This window comes from Muntiacus reevesi, chromosome 5 (genome assembly GCF_963930625.1).
Source record: "Muntiacus reevesi chromosome 5, mMunRee1.1, whole genome shotgun sequence".
In the NCBI taxonomy this organism is placed as follows: Eukaryota; Metazoa; Chordata; class Mammalia; order Artiodactyla; family Cervidae; genus Muntiacus; species Muntiacus reevesi.
The window spans coordinates 42,229,458-42,248,278 of NC_089253.1; the positions used below are offsets into that span (position 1 = coordinate 42,229,458).

Below are 18,821 nucleotides of genomic sequence, written 5' to 3' on the forward strand. Positions count from 1 at the left end.
CTCCACCCCCCCGGGATTGTTGGGGGGATTCTGGGGGCCAGAGGGGGATAGATCTGATTCCCCAGGCCCTGCAGGATTTGGGGGGGGGAGGTGGGAGGACAAGGGAGGGGAGCTTCTTTTTAAAATTTAGAGACGTCAAACGATCCCAGTTTCCATTTCAATCTGTATTCACTCGTAGTGAGTTTCCTTGAATGGGATTTCAAGCGGAGAATGGGGGAGTCTCACTTCCCCCGCCCCGCACTGCCCCATGGGCCTGGGCCAGTTCTCCACTCCTGGGGGCCAAGTCACCCCTGGGTCTTGGTGGGGGAAAGGCAGCCCAGCCGGGCCAGCCTGTGCCCCGAGGGGCGCTTGACACCCACGTAGAATTCTCTACACACCAGTAACGGGATTTCAATTCCGATGGACTCTGCCGCCCTGCGGCCCTTCTTGTGACTTTTGCGCCCCGCGCCTGGGGTGGGGGGCGCGAAGAGACGCTACGTTCCTTTCCGATGGAGGAAGGCAGACCTGCCGCCGTCACACGTGTGCTTGCGCGAGTGCGTGTACCTGGTGCGGGACTCACCCGGCTGCCCGGCTGCCTGGGCCTGCCCAGGTGGCCACCTCGTGGTGCTGCGGTGACTTTGTAGCCAACTTTATAATAAAGTCCAGTTTGCCTTTTTGGTACCCCTGGTGTCGCGCTGTTCTGTGAAAAGGGTAGAGTGGGGATTCAAGAAGTTTGAGAGGCCCCGATAAGAGCCTGGGGGTCAGGAGGGAAACTTTAGATGCGCTGACAGTGCTAGCATTTCTTTGTTCACTCCTGTACTCATTCATTCCTATACTCATTCATTCATTCATTCATGCAACACCTAAGCGTTCTATGTGTGGTCCTGTGCTAAGAGCTGAGAGCCGAGACAAACGCTACGACTTAGCTTGAAGATGCTTTGGCGTCCAGTGCTAGAGGGTATTGGAGTCTTGTCTCTGCTCCAGGCTTGCAGTCCTCCCAGTATGGGAGGGGGCAGAAAGGTCTGGGGTGGTTAGGGGATTCAGCTTGGCATTTTCCTGGACGAGAGTGTGACGTTTCAGGACATGAGTTTCTTTCTTCAGCCTGGCCCTACAGGCAAGCAAGTTCTCTGGATTTAAGTCCCCAAATCTTCTCACTGGAGATGATAACCACTTCTGTTATCCCTGCATGCGGCTTTCAGAGGACACTTTTACATCACTTATTCCTTACAATAAAGCCTGTGGACAGGTGTATAAGCACCATTTCATTGAGGAGAAATTGAGGATGATCAGAGGTAAAAGGGGATTTGCCCCCACAGGCAGTGAGAGGCATAGGTGAGCGACATCCCCACATCATCTGTGTCCAAGCCCTGGCCTGTCCCCTCTGCCCCCAGAGCCCATGAATCATCATCTCAAATCGTCCATCCCAGACTCCCTGAGAAGGGCAGACTTAGGCGGGGGCAGGGGCCTCTTCCTCTCCAGGTCTGGGAGCTAGAGCAGACCTCAACCTTCTGAGCAGAATATAACTTAGTAAAGAGAAGAGGTTTCCAAAAACACTGTCTTCATCCAAGCTTGAGGGTCAACAACCACAGAGTATGGTGGGGGCAGGAATGAAAATTAGGAGACAGAAAGACCTGGATTCAAATCCCACCTCCACCAACTACTCACCAAGTGTGATCTCAGCCTCAGCTTCTTTGCAGGTGAAATGGAGTTGAAGGAAACATCCCTGACCTCCCAAAGATGGGACCACCTATAAGGTGGGGATCACAAAAAGGACTAAGTTATTAAAATGAATTAGAAGTCAGTGGTGACTGCAAAGGCTCACAAGTTACTTTCTCAAAGTGGGGAAGGCCCCCACCCCAATCCAGCAAAATACAGAAGCTGGATTCCAGGAGCTGAGAGCTCAACACTGAGAATTCTGCAAACCTCCTCTTACTCCAAACCCTCCAGCTCTAAGGCCATGTGCTTCAGAGGTCCTATGGGAAGGAAGACATTCCAGGGACCTATGACTTTTTTTCCACCTTGAACACCTCCTTGGGTGATGCAGGACAGTGCAGTCTTGCCCTTAACTTTCCTGTGCATCTGTTCTCCAACTTAAAAGAATTGGCCTACAGGGACTTCCCTGGTGGTCCAGTGGTTAAGACTCTGTGCTTCCACTGCAAGGGGCACAAGTTCAATCTCTGGTTGGGGAACTAAGACCCCACATGCCAGGCACCATGGCCCAAAGGGGGAAAAAAACTCACTCCTGTGAGCCCCAAGAGGACTCTGTGCCTGCTCCACACCTGACCAAGTACAGGGTCAGACACATGGCAGACACATTAGACATATTTTATCTAGAGGATCACTTCTGAAGATCAGCCCAAGGATTTGGGTAGGAAGTCAGCAATTTCTCCCACAAAATTTTGTTCCTAAGTTCTGCAGAGGCCCGAGAATTGTATCTTTCACCTTGGAATCTTAAGTGATCATAAACTCAAGACATATACTGGAGTTCCATCTAAAAACCTTTCTGGTATGTTAGCTAAACTTCTTGTGGCAATCATTTCACAATCAGTTCAGTTCAGTTTAATCGCTCAGTCGTGTCAGACTCTTTGTGATCCTATGAACTGCAGCATGCTAGGCTTCCCTGTCCATCACCAACTCCTGGAGCTTGCTCAAACTCATGCCCATTGAGTCGGTGATGCCATCCAACCATCTTATCCTCTGTCGTCTACTTCTCCTCCTGCCTTCAATCTTTCCCAGCATCAGGGTCTTTTCCAATGAGTCAGTTCTTCGCATCAGGTGGCCAAAGTATTAGAGTTTCAGCTTCAACATCAGTCCTTAGAATGATTATTTGGGACTGATTTCCTTTAGGATGGACTGGTTGGATCTCCTTGCAGTCCAAGGGACTCTCAAGAGTCTTCTGCAACACCACAGTTCAGAAGCATCAATACTTCGGCTCTCAGCTTTCTTTATGGTGCAACTCACACATCCATACATGACCACTGGAAAAACCATAGCTTTGACTAGATGGACCTTTGTTGGTAAAGTAATGTCTCTGCTTTTCTTATGCTGTCTAGGTTGATCATAGTTTTACTTCCAAGAGCAAGTGTCTTTTAATTTCATGGCTGCAGTCACCATCTGCAGTGATTTTGGAGCCCCCCAAAATAAAATTTCTCACTGTTTCCATTGTTTCCTCGTCTCTTTGCCATAAAGTGATGGGACTGGATGCCATGATGGTAGTTTTTTGAATGTTGAGTTTTAAGCCAACTTCTCATTTTGCAAAATACATACATAATCAAATCATCATTTTATATAACTTACACTTATACACTGTTATATGTCTATTATATCTCAAAAGGCTGGGAAAATTGCTCATTTTCTAATAAAATTGTTCATCAACTGAAAAAGCCCTATAAACCTCCCTGGTGATCATCAAAATTGAGGGATATTTGAGAAGTTGCAACAGTCAACAGGAGCCTAAGGAAACATGATGACAAAATACGATGTATTCTAGATAGCATCTTGGAACAGCAAAAAGGACATAGGTTAAAAACTAAGGGACTTCCCTGGCAGTCTAGTGGTTAAGACCCCATGCTTCCCATGCAGGGGACATGGGTTTGATCCCTAATCAGGAAACCAAGGTCTCATATGTTGAATGACATGGCCAAAAATTTTTTTAAAAAACTAAGGAAACCTGAATAAAGTGTGGACTTTAGTAAAGAATAATGTATTGATGTTTAATCATTAACTGTGGCAAATGTACCACATAAGGGTACAACATTAATAACACAGGAAATAAGAGATATGGAGTATATGGAAACTCTACTAGTATTTTCATATATCTGTACATCTGAATCTATTCTGAAATTTAAAGTTTCTTTAAAAGGCAAAACTAAATAAAGGAACATTATAAAAATTAAAAATAAGTGAGAATAGAGAAACACCTCTCTGGTGTTTGGAGTTGTGGTGGTAGGTGATGGGTGATAGTAGAGTGTGTTTTGATCTGAAGACATCTCAGCATTCAGAATATGAGAGCCCAGCCACCAAGCCCAGAAGAGCCAATGGCTCCACCTGCTGGACAGAGAAGGATCTGCTTCTTTTTCTCTCCCTGGCAAGGCCCCTGTGACTCAGACCATCAGAGCTTAGATCACAAGGATAAACTGAGGCTGGAGAGGAAAGAACTTGCCAGATGGCACCCCCAGAATTGCTGCAGAAGCCAGATCAAACCCTCAGTCAGTTTCCTTCCCATCAATACCAAACTCTGTCCTAGGAGTAGAATGTAAGAGAAAGGGTTCAAGTTTGGGGGCATAGACACTGACCTTAAGGGCTGGCTCTGCATACTTATTTTTTAATGTGGTAAATATTTACAAAATCTACATGTGCCAGGGGCTGTTCTGGGTGCTTAGGGATACAGTAGTGAACAGACAAAGTGGGGATTCTCTGCTGGTTCAGTGGTTAAGACTCTGCCTTGCAATGCAGGGTATATGGGTTCCATCCCTGGTCTGGGAACTAAGATCCCACATGCCATGGAGCAAATGAGCCTATGTGCCACAAGAGAGTCTGTGGGCTGAAACAAAGGTTCCCACATGAAGCGATGAAAATCCTGCATGCTGCAACTGACCCAAGGCAGACAAATACAAAATTTTTAAAAAAGATAAATAAGATCCCTGGGCCCACAGAGTTTACATTTCAGTTGTGGGTTGTTGTTGTTCAGTAACTAAGTTGGATCCTACTCTTTGCAACCCCATGGACTGCAGCACACCAGGCTTCCCTGTCCTTCACTATCTCCTAGAGTTTGCTCAAACTCATGTCCATTGTGCCAATGATACCATCCAACAATCTCATCCTCTGTCGCTCCCTTCTCCTCCTGCCCTCAATATTTCTCAGCATTAGGGTCTTTTCCAATAAGCTGGCTCTTCACATCAGGTGGCCAAAGTAGCAGAGCTTCAGCTTCAGCATCAGGCCTTCTAATGAATATTCAGGGTTGATTTCCTTTAGGGTTGACAGGTTTGATCTCCATGCTGTCCAAGGGACTCTCAAGAGTCTTCTTCAACACCACAGTTTGAAAGCATCAATTCTTCAGCCCTGTCTTCTTTATGGCCCAGCTCTCACATCTGCGCATGACTACTGGAAAAACCATAGCTTTGACTATACAGACTTTTGTCAGCAAAGTGATGTCTCTGCTTTTTAATATGCTGTCTAGTTTGGTCATAGCTTTCCTTCCAAAGAGCAAGTGTCTTTTAATCTCATGGCTGCAGTCACCATCCACAGTGATTTTGGAGCCCCCCAAAATAAAATCTGTCACTGCTTTCACTTTCCCCCCAGGTATTTGCCATGAGTGATTGTAGTGGGAATTCCTAATAATGTACTTCCCGACAACTTTGAGAAATTTCATAGAAATAGCACCTGAAAAAACAGCATATATTAAGAAATTATGTTAATGATTATCTTTCACATTCTCCTTAAGAATAATCTCCTTGTTACAAACCCCAAGGCCAGACCCAGAAGGGAGTATGACTAGGATCATAAAAGTATCAACCTTGGAACATCGGGTCGGTGTCAGGCATGAATGCTGCCTACGTACTTGCTAATTGTTCCTGAGACTAGCCCAGAAGGGAATGACCTGGGGTAAACACAGGCCATCTGGACTATGTCAGTGTAGTCTACAACACTTAGGAGTAAGTGATTAACACAGCATGTGTCTTGAGAAAGATAAGATCTGAGAGAGTCTTGCAGTCTGCAATTAGGAATAAAAACTGGACTCAGAGTGGACTCTGCACCTCAGCCCAATAGAGGCTGCAGGTCCCCTGGCCCATTGCACCAGATTTCGTGTTCTGTCTTCGTTCCCGTCACTCACTCCCAGACTATTAGGGCAACAAGTGATGGGACCAGATGCCATGATCTTAGTTTTTTGAAGACTGAGTTTTAAGCCAGCTTTTTCACTTTCCTCTTTCACATTCATCAAGAAGCTCTTTAAATTCTCTTTGCTTTCTGCCATAAGAGTGGTGTCATCTGCATATCTGAGGTTGTTGATATTTCTCCCAGCAATCGTGATTCCAGCTTGTGCTTCGTGGGGCCTGGCATTTCACCTGATGTAATCTCCATATGAATTAAATAAGCAGGGTGACAATATACAGCCTTGACATACTCCTTTCCCGATTTTGAACCAGTCCTTTTGTTCCATGTCCAGTTCTGTTGCTTCTTGACCTGCATACAGGTTTCTCAGGAGGCAGGTAAGGTGGAATGGTGTTCCCATCTCTTGAAGAATTTTCCACAGTTTGTAGTGGCCCACACAGTCAAAGGATTTGGTGTAGTCATAAAGCAGAAATAGATGGTTTTTTTGGAATTCCCTTGCTTTTTCTATGAGCTAATGGATATTAGCAATTTGATCTCTTGTTCCTCTGCCTTTTCTAAATCCAGTTTGAACATCTGGTAGTTCTTGGTTCACGTACTGTTGAAGCCTGGCTTGGAGAACTTTGAACATTGCTAGCATGTGAAATTGGAGAAGGAAATGGCAACCCACTCCAGTGTTATTGCCTGGAGAATCCCAGGGACAGGGGAGCCTGGTGGGCTGCCGTCTACGGGGTCACACAGACTCAGACATGACTGAAGTGACCTAGCAGCAGCAGCAGCAGCATGTGAAATGAGCAAAATCATATGGTAGTTTGATCATTGTTTGGCATCGCCCTTCTTTGGAACTAGAATTAAAACTGACCTTTTCCAGTCCTGTGGTCACTGCTGAGTTTTCAAAATTTGCTGACATATTGACTGCAGCACTTTAGCAGCAGCATCTTTTAGGATTTTAAATAGCTCAGCTGGAATTTCATCACCTCTACTAGCTTTGCTTGCAGTAATGCTTCCTAAGGCCCACTTGACTTCACACATCAAGATGTCTGGCTCTAGATGAGTGACCACACCATCGTGATTATTCAAGTCATTAAGATCTTTTTTTGTGTAGTTCTTCTGTGTATTATTGCCACCTCTTCTTAATCTCTTCTGCTTCTGTTAGGTTCTTGCTGTTTCTGTCCTTTATTGTACATATCTTTGCATGAAATGTTCCCTGCCCTTGGTATCTTCAATTTTCTTGAAGAGATATTTTGTCTTTCTATTCTTTTGAGAATAGAAAAGAGATCTTCTGTCTGTCTATTCTATTGTTTTCCTCTATTTCTTTGCACTGTTCAGTTAAGAAGGCTTTCTTATCTCTCCTTGCTATTCTTTGGAACTCTACATTCAGATGGGTATATCTTTCTCTTTCTCCCTGACTGACCTTTCATTTCTATTCTTCTCTCAGCTATTTGTAGGGCCTCCTCAGACAACCATTTTACCTTTCTTGCATTTCTTTTTTTGGGGATGGGTTTGGTCACCACCGCCTATACAGTGTTACCAAGCTCCGGCCATAGTTCTTCAGGTGCTGTATCAGGCCTAATCCCTTGAATCTATTTACTACTTCCACTGTATAATCATAAGGGATTTGATTTAGGTCATATCTGAATGGTCTAGTGGTTTTCCCTACTTTCTTCAGTTTAAGCCTGAGTTTTGCAATAAGGAGCTCATTATCTGAGCCACAGTCAGCTCCCAGTCTTGCTTTTGCTGACTGTATAGAGCTTCTCCATCTTCAGCTGCAAAGAATGTAATCAATCTGATTTTGGTACTGACCATCTGGTGATGTCCATATGCAGAGTTGCCTCTTGTGTTGTTGGAAGACGGTGTTTGTTCTGACCAGTGTGTTCTCCTGACAAAATCCTGTTGGTTTTTGCCCTGCTTCATTTTGTACTCCAAGGCCAAACTTGTCTGTTACTCCAGGTATCTCTTGACTTCCTACTTTTGCATTCCCATCTCCTATGATGAAAAGGACATCTTTTTTGATGTTAGTTTAGAAGGTCTTGTAGGTCTGCATAGAACCATTCAACATCAGTTTCTTCAGCTGAAGAGGCTGAAGCAGCCGTGGGTAGATGCAACAAAAAGTGAATAAAATCTCAAAGGCGCATACAGGACATGCAGTCAAGGACAGAGATGCTGCTTGGTAGAGAACCACAGCTGCAGCTTAGAGTGTCCTGGCTTAGAGTGTGGGGACAAGAAGCCTTTTCCTAGGAGGTAACGTTGAGCTAAGACCTCTAAGATGAGAAACAGGAGTAAGAATGTTCCAGGCCAAAGGAAAGCAAGAGGAGACGGGAAAGGCTTTCACCTGCTTAAGGACTAGCAAGGAAATCAGTGTGGCTGGATCCAGGCCAGCCAGAGGAAGAGACGTTGGAGAGGAGGGGAAAGATTACTCAGAGCCTAAAACCATGACAGGAAACTTGGATTTTATCTCCACATGCAGTAGAATCCATTGAGGAGATTTAAGCAGGAGAATGACATGATTTGATTCACATATTAAAGCCAACCCTCCGACAATGTGTGGAGAAAGGATTGGAGGAGGCAAGAGTGGAAGCCGAGAGACCAGATAGGCTCCTGCAGTGATGCAAGCAGGAGGAAAGGAGAGCTTTTACCAAGCATGAATGGAAGTAAAGGACTGGACTTGGGATACTTCGGAGACGTGTGTGTGTGTGTGTGTGTGTGTGTGTGTGTTAGTCATTCAGTCGTATCTGACTCTTTGCGACCCCATGGATTGCAGCCCACTCCTCTGTCCATGGAATTCTCCAGGCGAGAATACTGGAGTGGGTTGCCATGCCCTTCTCCAGGGGACCTTCCTGACCCAGGGGCTGAACCCGGGCCTCCAGCATTACAGGCAGATTGTCTGCCATCTGGGCCACCAGGGAAGCCCACTTTGGAGACAGAACTAACATGATTTGCTAAGGCATTTAAAGTGGGGATGAGGAAGAGAGAGGAGCCTTGTATCTCTGACTTTAGCAACTGGACGAAGAGTTGATGTTTATTTAGCCTGGGATGAGATGAGCATCAGGACTTTTGTAGTGTTGCCTGGGGCTGGCAGGACTAATTCCCAACCTCTCTGGATGAGGGCATATCCATCTTAAGCCTCAAGGAGCTCCCAGAAATAATGTGTCACAGGCATTGAGCAGGACACAATCAAAGATAACCAGATACACAAGGAACAAGACCACATGAACAGGAACAAGAATTCGCAGAGCAAACATACACAGTAACATATATTGGAGTAGTCAGTCACTAATTTAAAACAATTACATTTTTTCATGCTTAAAGAAGTAAATTACAAAGTCAAGAACATCTATAGGGAACATGAAATGGTAACAATGATAAAGCAGACTTGAAAAAGAGCCAATAGAACCTCTAACAGTAAAACAGATGAAAACTAAAACTAAAAAAGAATCGGAGGGCTTCCTTGATGACTCAGTGGTAAAGAATGCACCTGCCAATGCAGGAGACATGGGTTCAATCCCTGATCCAGAAAGGTCTCCACAGGCCTTTGAGCAACTAAACCTGCATGTCACAACTACTGAGCCTGCGCTCTAGAGCCCGGGAGCTGCAGGTACTGAGTCCATGTACCGTAATTACTGAAGCCTGCCCATCCCAAAGCCTGTGCTCCACAATAAGAGAAACCACTGCAATGAGATGCCCATGCACCGCAACCGGAGGGGAGCCCCTGTTCACTGAAACTAGAGGAAAGCCAACACAGCAACCAAGACCTAGCACAGCCACAAAAATAGAAAAATCCTGGAAAATTGGAAGAGCCAAAAAGTCGCAGTGCCATATGAAGATGTTCATTGGTTTGTTTTGGCAAAAAAATTATAAAACAATGTGCTGAGTGGCCCGTTTGTACATTTTCTGAAAAGGAATTGCCTATGATCTGGGCCTCTTACTGTATCACAGGCTACTATAATCCAGGGCAAGTTTTAGTGAAAGTACACAATCAAAAATACTATTTTCTGTTTTAGTTATTTGAACTGAAGGAAATAAGATGACACTATTGATACAATGAACACATGTAATTAAAAATCATTATTTTAAGAAAACTTTAGTGGCATATACTGGGGTTCCCAGGTGGCACTGGTGATAAGGAAGGTGTCTGCCAAGGCAGGAGAGGCAGGTTTGGTCTCTGGGTTGGGAAGATCCCCTGGAGAAGGAAATGGCAATCCACTCTAGTATTCTTGCCTGGAAAATCCCATGGACAGAGAAGCCTGGCAGGCTGCCGTCCTGGGGGTCACAAAGAGTTGGACACGACTCAGCACACACACACACACACACGCATTGCCATGTACTGCATATGGAGTATAATGATGTCATATACGGTGCCAGTTACTGAAGTGTGATAGTTTATTACCCAATGTTCCATTCTGATAACTAGAAAAACATTAATAGATTGTAAAACTCATATTTCACTAGACTGAGGGCCTCAGTTTCTTGATGGTTGTCAGTCAGAGTCCACCCTTAGTTCCATTCTCCCTAATAAAACTCATATTGCCAAAGACATCATAGAGCCGTAGAAAAAACAAGAACTAGATGAACTAAAATTCCAGAGAGGAAAGAGCCCTTCATGTGTGAGCTGATGATCACCAGATGTCTTCCTCCCTGGAGATACCTTCCCATTTTAGGTGCAGGCTGATTGGATTTAGTCCAGGGACAGGGAACCCATTAGGAGTAAGCTTTGGGAAGTCTCTCATAAAGATAGAAAAAGGTGGAGAGAATGTAAAAAAAAAAAAAAAAATCAGGCTGACTCTAAGCCAAAGAGAGATTGTTGTAGGTGTATTTAATAATAGACACAAGGCTAAGACATTTTAAGCAAAGAGTGAATGGGAGATGAAAAGTATAGACAGTCTGTTCAGACGATTCTTTTTAAGTGTTATGGTGAAAAAAAAAAAAAAAAACAGAAATGCGGCAGTGCCTAAAGATGTGCAGGGAGAGAATTGCTTGTTCTTGACTAGAGTTTATATGTGTGCTCAACTGTTGGGTTGTTTTTCTTGGCTATTGAATCATAAGGGTTCTTTATTTACTTTGGATATTATCTCCTTATCAGATATATGATTTAAACATTTTTCCTCCTCTTTTGTAGTTTGCATTTCTGCTTTGTTGATGACCTCCTTTGCTGTGGCAGAAGCTTTTTAGTTTGATGTGCCTCTTGTTTATTTTTGCTTCTGAGATCAAATCAAAAAGCTCATTGCCAAAACCAACGTTTTCTTCTAGATTTATTGTTTCAGGTCTTATGCTCGAGTCTTTGATCTACTTTGAATTTTTACTTTTTAAAATATTTATTTGACTGTGCCAGGTCTTAGTCCCAGCACGTGAGATCTTTGTTGCTGCAGCCTGCAGGATCTTAGTTGCAGCAAGTGGGATCTTGTCTCCTGACCAGGAATCAAACCTCCGCTCCCTGCATTGGAAGTGCAGTTTTAATCACTAGACCACCAGGGAAGTTCCTGGACTAATTTCTTTCTTTTTTTCATTTATTTTTTTTTTAATTTTTATTTTTTTCCTGGATTAATTTCTAAAGCTTCATTCTTTTGCATGTGGTTGTCCACTTTCCCCAGCACCACTTATTGAAGGCCGGCTTTCCTCATTGAATATTCTTGGCTCCTTTGTCATAAATTAATTGACCATAAATGGAGTTATTCCTGCAACTTTTGGAGATAGGCACTATCTTCCCTATCTTATAGATGAGGGTCTAAGTCACAGAGTAGATAAGTAACTTGCCTAAGACTATACAGCTTGGGAGAATGGAACTGAAGGTGGCCCCTGACTTGACAACCAGCAAGAATCTGTGGCCCTCAGTCCAGCAGTTCAGAAAGAACCAAATGCTGCCAACAACTGCATGAGTTTGAAAGTGGATCCTTCCCCAGTCAAACCTCAGATGAGACCACACCCTCAGCTGACACAACTGATTGCAGTTTTAGGAGCTCCTGAGGCAGAGGACCAAATGCTGTTCATCACGGGGCTGAGTGTTTTTTTGTTGTTTGGTTTTTTTATGCAAACAACAAACTACCCAACAGTTGAGGCCTTGGTAACTAAACTCATAAGACAAAACACCAAGTAGCTATGAAAAATTGTTTTAAGAAAATAATGAAAAGAGTATTCTAAATAATTCCCAAGCTACAAGTAGAATACAGCAGTATATAGAGTATGACTTAAATTTGTTTTTCTTAAAGCATTACACATAAAGAAAAAACAAAGCAGAAAAGATAAATGGCAAAATATTGGCAGGAGTCTTCTCTGGGTTGGGGGGATTACTTGAGGCTTCTCTTTTCCTGTAGGGTTTTTTCTAAGCTTTCCAAATCTTGGTATAAAACCACATACCTGGCACCTAACAGGTGCTTGGTAAATGTGAATCCCATTTCACCCCAACTCCTCTTCTCTGTGAGGACAAGAGTCCATTGTATTATGACTAATGGGAAAACAAAAGGCCCGGTTCCAAGGACTTCTCCCACTGTGGGCAGGAACCTACTGATGCTTTGCTTCTTCCACAGGTCTGTAGCCATAAACCCCACAGTATTCACATTTTGGTATCACCTGACTGAGTCAGGGTCAGTTTAACAGACAGGTCTGAGGCAGCCCTTGGGATCCAGGGCACTCTATGTAGCACCCTGCTTGGGGCTGTGATCTGAAGTCTTCAAAAGGGCCTGTTTCTGTTGAGGCTGCGAGTCCGCCAGAGACAGAAGGCCTTTCTGATGGAAGCAAGCCCAACACCCACAGCCCCTGCCCGCCCTGTCCATTCTCTCACCCCTAGGAAGGCGGAAAACACAAGATTTTCCCCTTCCTCTGTCAGGTCAGACCTTGGGCAGGTTGCTCTACCTGGCTGAACCTCAGATTCTGAGAAACTCCTACTTCCCAGGGCAGCTAACATCTGTCCGTGGTGGCTACTGTCAGTACCAGTCCCTATCCCTGGGGTCCCAAAGCAGAAACCCAAAGTGGGTGACAAAACATGTTTACTCAGGCTTGATGCTCTGATATAGCCATACATAATTTAAAAATACATAATCTAAAGTCAGAAAAATATAATCAGCTTGGTGTCCCTTCCTCCCCTTGGGTACAGCCTTCTCAACTGGCCGCCACCAAAATCCTGGAGGCTGGGGGACAGGAATCACTTCTTGGCAGCTTCTGCCTGGGCTGCCAAATCCGCCTCTTTCTGAGCAGTCAGGAACAGGGCTCGCTCCTTCTGGAAAGCGGCCAGCTCTTCTGAACTGAGGCTGCAAGTACAGAGAAACAAACAGCGAGTGAGTGGCCGGTCACGGGTGGGAGCTCACAGCACCCACGTCACCGCCTCAGAGCCCCTCCCCGCTCCTGATGCCCCAGCCCCCATACGTGTGTGTGTTAGTTGCTTAGTCGTGTCTGACTCTTTGTGACCCCATGGATTGTAGCCCACCAGGCTTCTCTGTCCATGGGATTCTCCAAGCAAAAATACTGGAGTGAGATGCCACTGATTTCTCCAGGAGATCTTCCTGACCCAGGGATCGAACCCAGGTCTCCTGCATTGCAGGCAGATTCTTTACCGTCTGAGCTATAGGGAAGACCCTCCCAGCCCCCACACCTTTGCGCATCTCTCTTCTCTGCCAGGAGTGCCACTCCACCATCACCTCTACTTTTTACTATTTTCTTAAATCCCTCCTTATCCTTGGAGGATTAGAACAGCTAAAACCCAATCCAGATTAACCTGCCCACTCTCTGAGCCCAAAAACATTTTGTACAAAGAAGTCATCAGGCGGTACATGTACGTCTCTCAGAGCAGGGATCAGATTCGTGCACTGCTGTATTCCCAGAACAAGTAAAGATCTGAGCAAAGTAAATTCCACCCCTGCTCCATGCTTACCCTCGCTCCTCTTGGGAAATAACCAACCATCAGCCTTTGCATGGGGTGTGACTCCAGCAGCAAGAGGCCAGGGAAGGGCTGAGTGCTACCCCTGCTGTCGTCTGGGCCACACGCTCTCCCACCCACCATCTCATCCTCCTGAGGTCTCCGAAGCCCCCATGAGGAGCCCTCTGTTGGCCTGAGGATCAGGTCTGGATTTGAGAACCAACTAGACCCTGTTTGCCTCACCTCCTAAGTCCCACTCTGTCTCTAGTGAGATACACCCAGATCACACTGAACTCCTCTGCTTCACTCTTTCACCCTACATTCTTCACAGGGATTTTTCCACTTCTTGGAATGTTTGTCCCTAGTCCCTGACCTCCTTTCCCAGGGCTCTGCTTGGATGTCAACTGCTCTGCAAAGCCTTCACTGACACACAGGCAAAATCAGGAACCCTACTCCCTGTTCTCAAGACGCTTGTGGTCTCTTTTATCAGGGCTGACCACCCAGCAGTATAACGCTCCATTTATGGATCTGCCTCCATCTCTGGACTGGGAGCTCCTGAGAAGCAAGGCCAAGCATGGCTACCTCCTTCCGGACTGTATCCAGTGTCCCAAACAGTCTAATACACATTGGGTGCATAACAATTATATTCCAAACGAATGAATGAGAATCTAAGATCCTTTAACACAGACACTGACTCTCCCACTCAGTGGGACTTCAGCCTTGTCCCAGAATCAAGAACTTTCCAGGCCCTTCTCTCACACTGAGCTCCCCCCAGATACTCACTCCTTCACCACACGAATGCCCAAGGAACGGGCAGAGCCAATGATGGAGCGGACAACAGAGGACAGGGGCGCGTCTTGGAGGGCAAAGGCGTCATCCTGAGCTTTGACGCGGGCGATCTCATACACATGCTTCAGTGTCACCAGGCCGGCCACCTCCTTCCCTGGGAGCAAAACACAAGCAGCCCTTCAGGAGTCACTGCTTCCCTCCAGAGCCTCCAGAAGCCCAGATGCCCACCCTGCCCCTTACCTGTGTTCCGGGCCCCCTTCTCAATCCCAGCAGCGGCCTTCAGGAAGTAGGAAACAGTGGGTTGGCCAATTTTTATTTCAAATGTTCTATCAGGCTTAAGGGAAAAAAAGAGATATGAGAATTTTCCTGCCCTGCGGCCCCAGCCCAAGGAACTACTAACTTCCTGCCTGCCCCACCTCAGCTCACCTCGCTATGGCGCCCCTTTAACTGACCATAAAACTACAGGAAAAATACACTTCTAACAAATGCCCCTGTCACCTCTATTCCAGGTCCAACTCTGCTCTGGAAACCCTGGCAAGTTGGAGGGACAAAAAAAAGATCTGCGACACAGCAGGGTGCACTCAGGAAAGACATGGTCTAGTCTCCACTGTGTAAAAGGGGGAAGGGGGGCCGGGCATCAAGAAGAGATTTGGGACTTCCCTGGTGGTGTCCAGTGCTTAAGAATCTGCCTGTCAATGCAGGGGACACGGGTTCGATCCCTGGTCAGGGAAAATTCCACATGCCAATCTAAGCTTGTGCACCACAACTATTGACCGACCCTATGCTCCACAACAAGAGAAGCCCGAGCGCCACAACTAGAGACAGCCTGCAGGCAGCAACCAAAACCCAGCACAGCCAGAAACAGCCTCAACTAAGACCCGGTGCAGCCAAATAAACAAAAATGAAAAAAAATTTTTAAGAGATTTGCCCCAAGCGGGGAGCCGAGTAGCAACCCCAGGTGACCAGCTCCAGGCCTTGGGGAGAATAAGGAAATGGGGGGTCAGAGACCCGACTCCGCACCTTCACAAAAATCTTGGTAGGCAGAGGAACGCCTTCTTTGATGTCCTTGGTCTTCTCGTTGAACTCCTTACAGAACTGGTTGATGGAGACGCCTCGCTGTGAGGGAGGCATAGAGGTAAGCGTGGGGAGGAAGGGCCGGGTTCCTACCACCCAGGAGGCTCCATCCCTTCTCTCCTCCGTTTTCGCGTCTTTAAGGATACCCATCCTGTTCTCTCGACCCACATTGAACTACCGTTTTATGTGCCAGATGATTCATGTGCTGCATACCTCTCTACCCTTTCAACAGCCCGCTGACGGAGGACGGAGGAAGGTGAGCCTCGAAGAGGTTATATAACTAACCCAAGGACATAAAGCGTGTGGGCAGCAGAGCCGTGTATGAAACGAGGCCGCCCCGGCCCAGTCCACACCCCTCACCAACGTACTAGATCCAACCCTCCCGCGCCTCCCATGCCTGGTTTTTGCCGCGGCTGCACCTGACCCAGGATGGGGCCTAGAGGGGGCCCGGGCATGGCCTGGCCTGCCCGCACGATGGCCCGGATCACGCCTTCGGCCTCGGGCTTCCTGAGAGCCCGAGTGGCCCGGCTTAGCTTCGACATGATGCGGAGTTCCCAGGCTTAGTTCGCCTCAGATCTACACCAAGAGTGGGGCTCTGGGCGCCGCCATCTTGGGTTAAAGGTCAAGGGTCCTCACGTTAGGTTAAGACAAATAAAGCCGACAAATAGCAGCGTTGATTCAATCCTTCCACCCTCCAACTGGTAAGGCAAGGATGAGATGAAGTGGAAAAAAACTTTTAACGTGCTATCTTAAGATTGGGGAAGGACTCGAATGGCTCAGATACACATATTCCTCCTGGAGAGCACGCAGGCAAGACCTCAGACGGCCGAGCTGGGACGGGGACCTTAATGCCCGCACTGCATTGTGGGTATGGTAGTTTTGACCTAGTATGCCAATCCCACAGACTGCTGTGTCTTGGGGCGCCCCCTGCTGGATTTGGTGGTAATCCCTGGGTTTTTTAAATAGCCTGGAGTCCTCCTTAGGAAATCTCTTCACTTTCTGAGCCTGTTTTCCTCACTTGTTGCTGAAAGGGAAGATGGTTAAGAGCACGGACCTTGGAACCAAATTGCCTGCTTGCTTCTCTTGCTGGCTGTGAACTTGATCGAGTTCTTTAACGTATGCTCAGTATCCTCCTCTGTACGATGGGGATTATAATATATAGCACCTACACCTGGGATTGTTGTGATTGAGTGAGCAAAGTGCTTTAGTACACGTAGTCAGCACGTGCACTTCATTGTACAATAAGGACAAAACCTTCAGAGAGCTGTTGTGAGGCTTAAGAGGCCCAGAACGTATTTGATACATCACCTGTGTTTAGTAAAATAAGCCATCACATATCATCTTATCCTTTTTTTCTTTCTTTTTTTTAAAAATCATTTGCTATGTGCCAGGCACGCTGTTAATTGCTTTAGATCACTACTTACTACGTCCTCAGTCGTGTCTGATTCTTTGCAACCCCATGGACTATAGCCCATGGGGCTCCTCTGTCCAGGGGATTTTCCAGCCAAGAATACTGGAGTGGGTTGCTATTTCCTCCTCCAGAGGATCTTCCCCACCCAGGGCTCGAACCTGCATCTTCTGCAGCTCCTACATTGGCAGGCAGATTCTCTACCCCTGAGCTACCTGGAAAGCCTGTTAACTGCTTTAAGGGTATTATTATCCTCACGATGGCATGAGACAAATTGTTTTATTATACTCTATTTACAAATAGGGGCTTCCCTGGTGGCTCAGTCTGTAAAAATCTTTACAAATGAGAAACTGAGGCACTAAAAGAGGCCCCAGAACATATAACTGGTATGTGACAAGGCTGGGAAACAAGCATCAGGATTATCTGATTCTAGACCTTGTGCTGTTTATCACAGCTTTGTACTGCCTCCTCTACTGAAATGAGATAATCCATGTAAAACCACATGGTAAACTGTGAGATCCATTTTTAATTCTGAATTCATGTTGGACTCCCTCTAATTAAGTGTGATTGTTCTTGCCTCTGATGTCTGTCAAGTTCTTTATAAAACTCAACCTTATTAGCCTTATCAAGACTCTGGACCCAAGAAGGCTCTTTTGATTTACTTGCCATGAAACAATGCAGCACAGTAATTAACTTCCCTGTGCTTCCTGTCCTTACCCGAGTAACATGGGGCTAAACATAGTACCTACCTCACAGGAAATTAGTTAATTTAGGTAAAGCACATGGAAGAGGGCCTGGCCCACACGTCATGCCTTGGGCCTAGAATACCCTGATGAGAAAAGAAGAGGAAAACAGGCCTTATCTACAAAACAGCTTCTCATCTCTGCTGCTCCTTAATTTCACTTATCTCACATTGACTTGTATTTATCACAGTTTCTGTTGAATAGCTTTCTAAGTATTTGGGGAGTTTTTCTTGCCATCCTTTCCCTCCTGGCTTTCCACACCCACTTATTCCACTGCAGTTCCTTCTGTGTTCTGTGACTTTAAGAGAAGTGGGGGAGGGGCCTCGGATTTTGTTCTCTTGTTTATTTTCCCCTTAGCAGTTATTGTTGTTTAGTCCCTTAGTCCTGTCCAACTATTTGTGATCTCATGGACTGTAGCCTCCAGGCTTTTCTCTCCAGGAGATTCTCCAGACCAGACTACTAGAGTGAGTGGGTTGCCATTTCCTTCTCCAGAGGATCTTCCCTATCCAGGGATCAAACCCACATCTCCTACTGAGAGAGTCAATTCCTAGGCAGGTTGATAAAAAGTCCGGGGTCCCAAAGGAGGAGAAAGCGGTCTGGGGCTCTCAAGGAGGAGTTAGGGGTCTGGAATTCTCAAGGAGAAGGAAAGGGCAAAGGTTTTTTTCTACATTACTTATTAAGGATTATATAACAGTAATGTATCCTGCTTTAGGACATGTTTCTCCCTCCTGAAAACCTTCTAATTCTTTTTTATTTTTCTGACTAATTCTGTTGTCTTAAAATGTATATTATGGGAGTGGGTCTAGTAAGATCTTTACAACCTTGAGGCATTCTTTTGATTTATTGTAATAACCAATTAAAAAGTATATAATTCCCCTGCTAAGACTAGGGATAGGGGCGCTCTCCATCCCCCTTCTGATGTCTGTGTCACAAGCTTTCTCTGTCCCTTTTTTATTTAATAAAACTCTGCTACACAAAAGCTCTTGGGGGATCAAACCTGGTCCCTGGTCCCAAAGCTAAATCTTCTTCGGAGATCACGAATCCTACACCATTCACCATAAGCTATCACTGCATTGCAGGTGGATTCTTTACTGCTGAGCCACCAGGGAAGCCCATAGGCCTTGATACGTTCAATTTTGGAAGAACTAAAAGA

General features: G+C 45.8%; 1 protein-coding gene across 1 annotated transcript; it reads right to left on the bottom strand.

Moving 5' to 3' along the window:
* Nucleotides 1–12,771: 12,771 nt before the first annotated feature.
* On the bottom strand, nucleotides 12,772–16,139 carry MRPL11 (mitochondrial ribosomal protein L11). The gene is made up of 5 exons (XM_065936569.1): nucleotides 15,937–16,139; nucleotides 15,464–15,559; nucleotides 14,684–14,777; nucleotides 14,438–14,597; nucleotides 12,772–13,049 (listed from the first exon to the last, which is right to left on the bottom strand). The coding sequence occupies exons 1-5, from the start codon at nucleotides 16,057–16,059 to the stop codon at nucleotides 12,944–12,946; spliced, it is 579 nt and encodes a 192-aa protein (XP_065792641.1). The 5' UTR covers nucleotides 16,060–16,139; the 3' UTR covers nucleotides 12,772–12,943.
* Between the last annotated feature and the right edge of the window lie 2,682 nt (nucleotides 16,140–18,821).

Coding starts and splice junctions, on each gene's coding strand:
- MRPL11 (XM_065936569.1), bottom strand. CDS start 16,059: ATGTCGAAGCTAAGCCGGGCCACTCGGGCTCTCAGGAAGCCCGAGGCC. Junction 14,778..15,463: donor CTACCAAGATTTTTGTGAAG/GTGCGGAGTCGG, acceptor TTTTCCCTTAAG/CCTGATAGAACATTTGAAAT. Junction 14,598..14,683: donor GAAGGGGGCCCGGAACACAG/GTAAGGGGCAGG, acceptor TTTTGCTCCCAG/GGAAGGAGGTGGCCGGCCTG.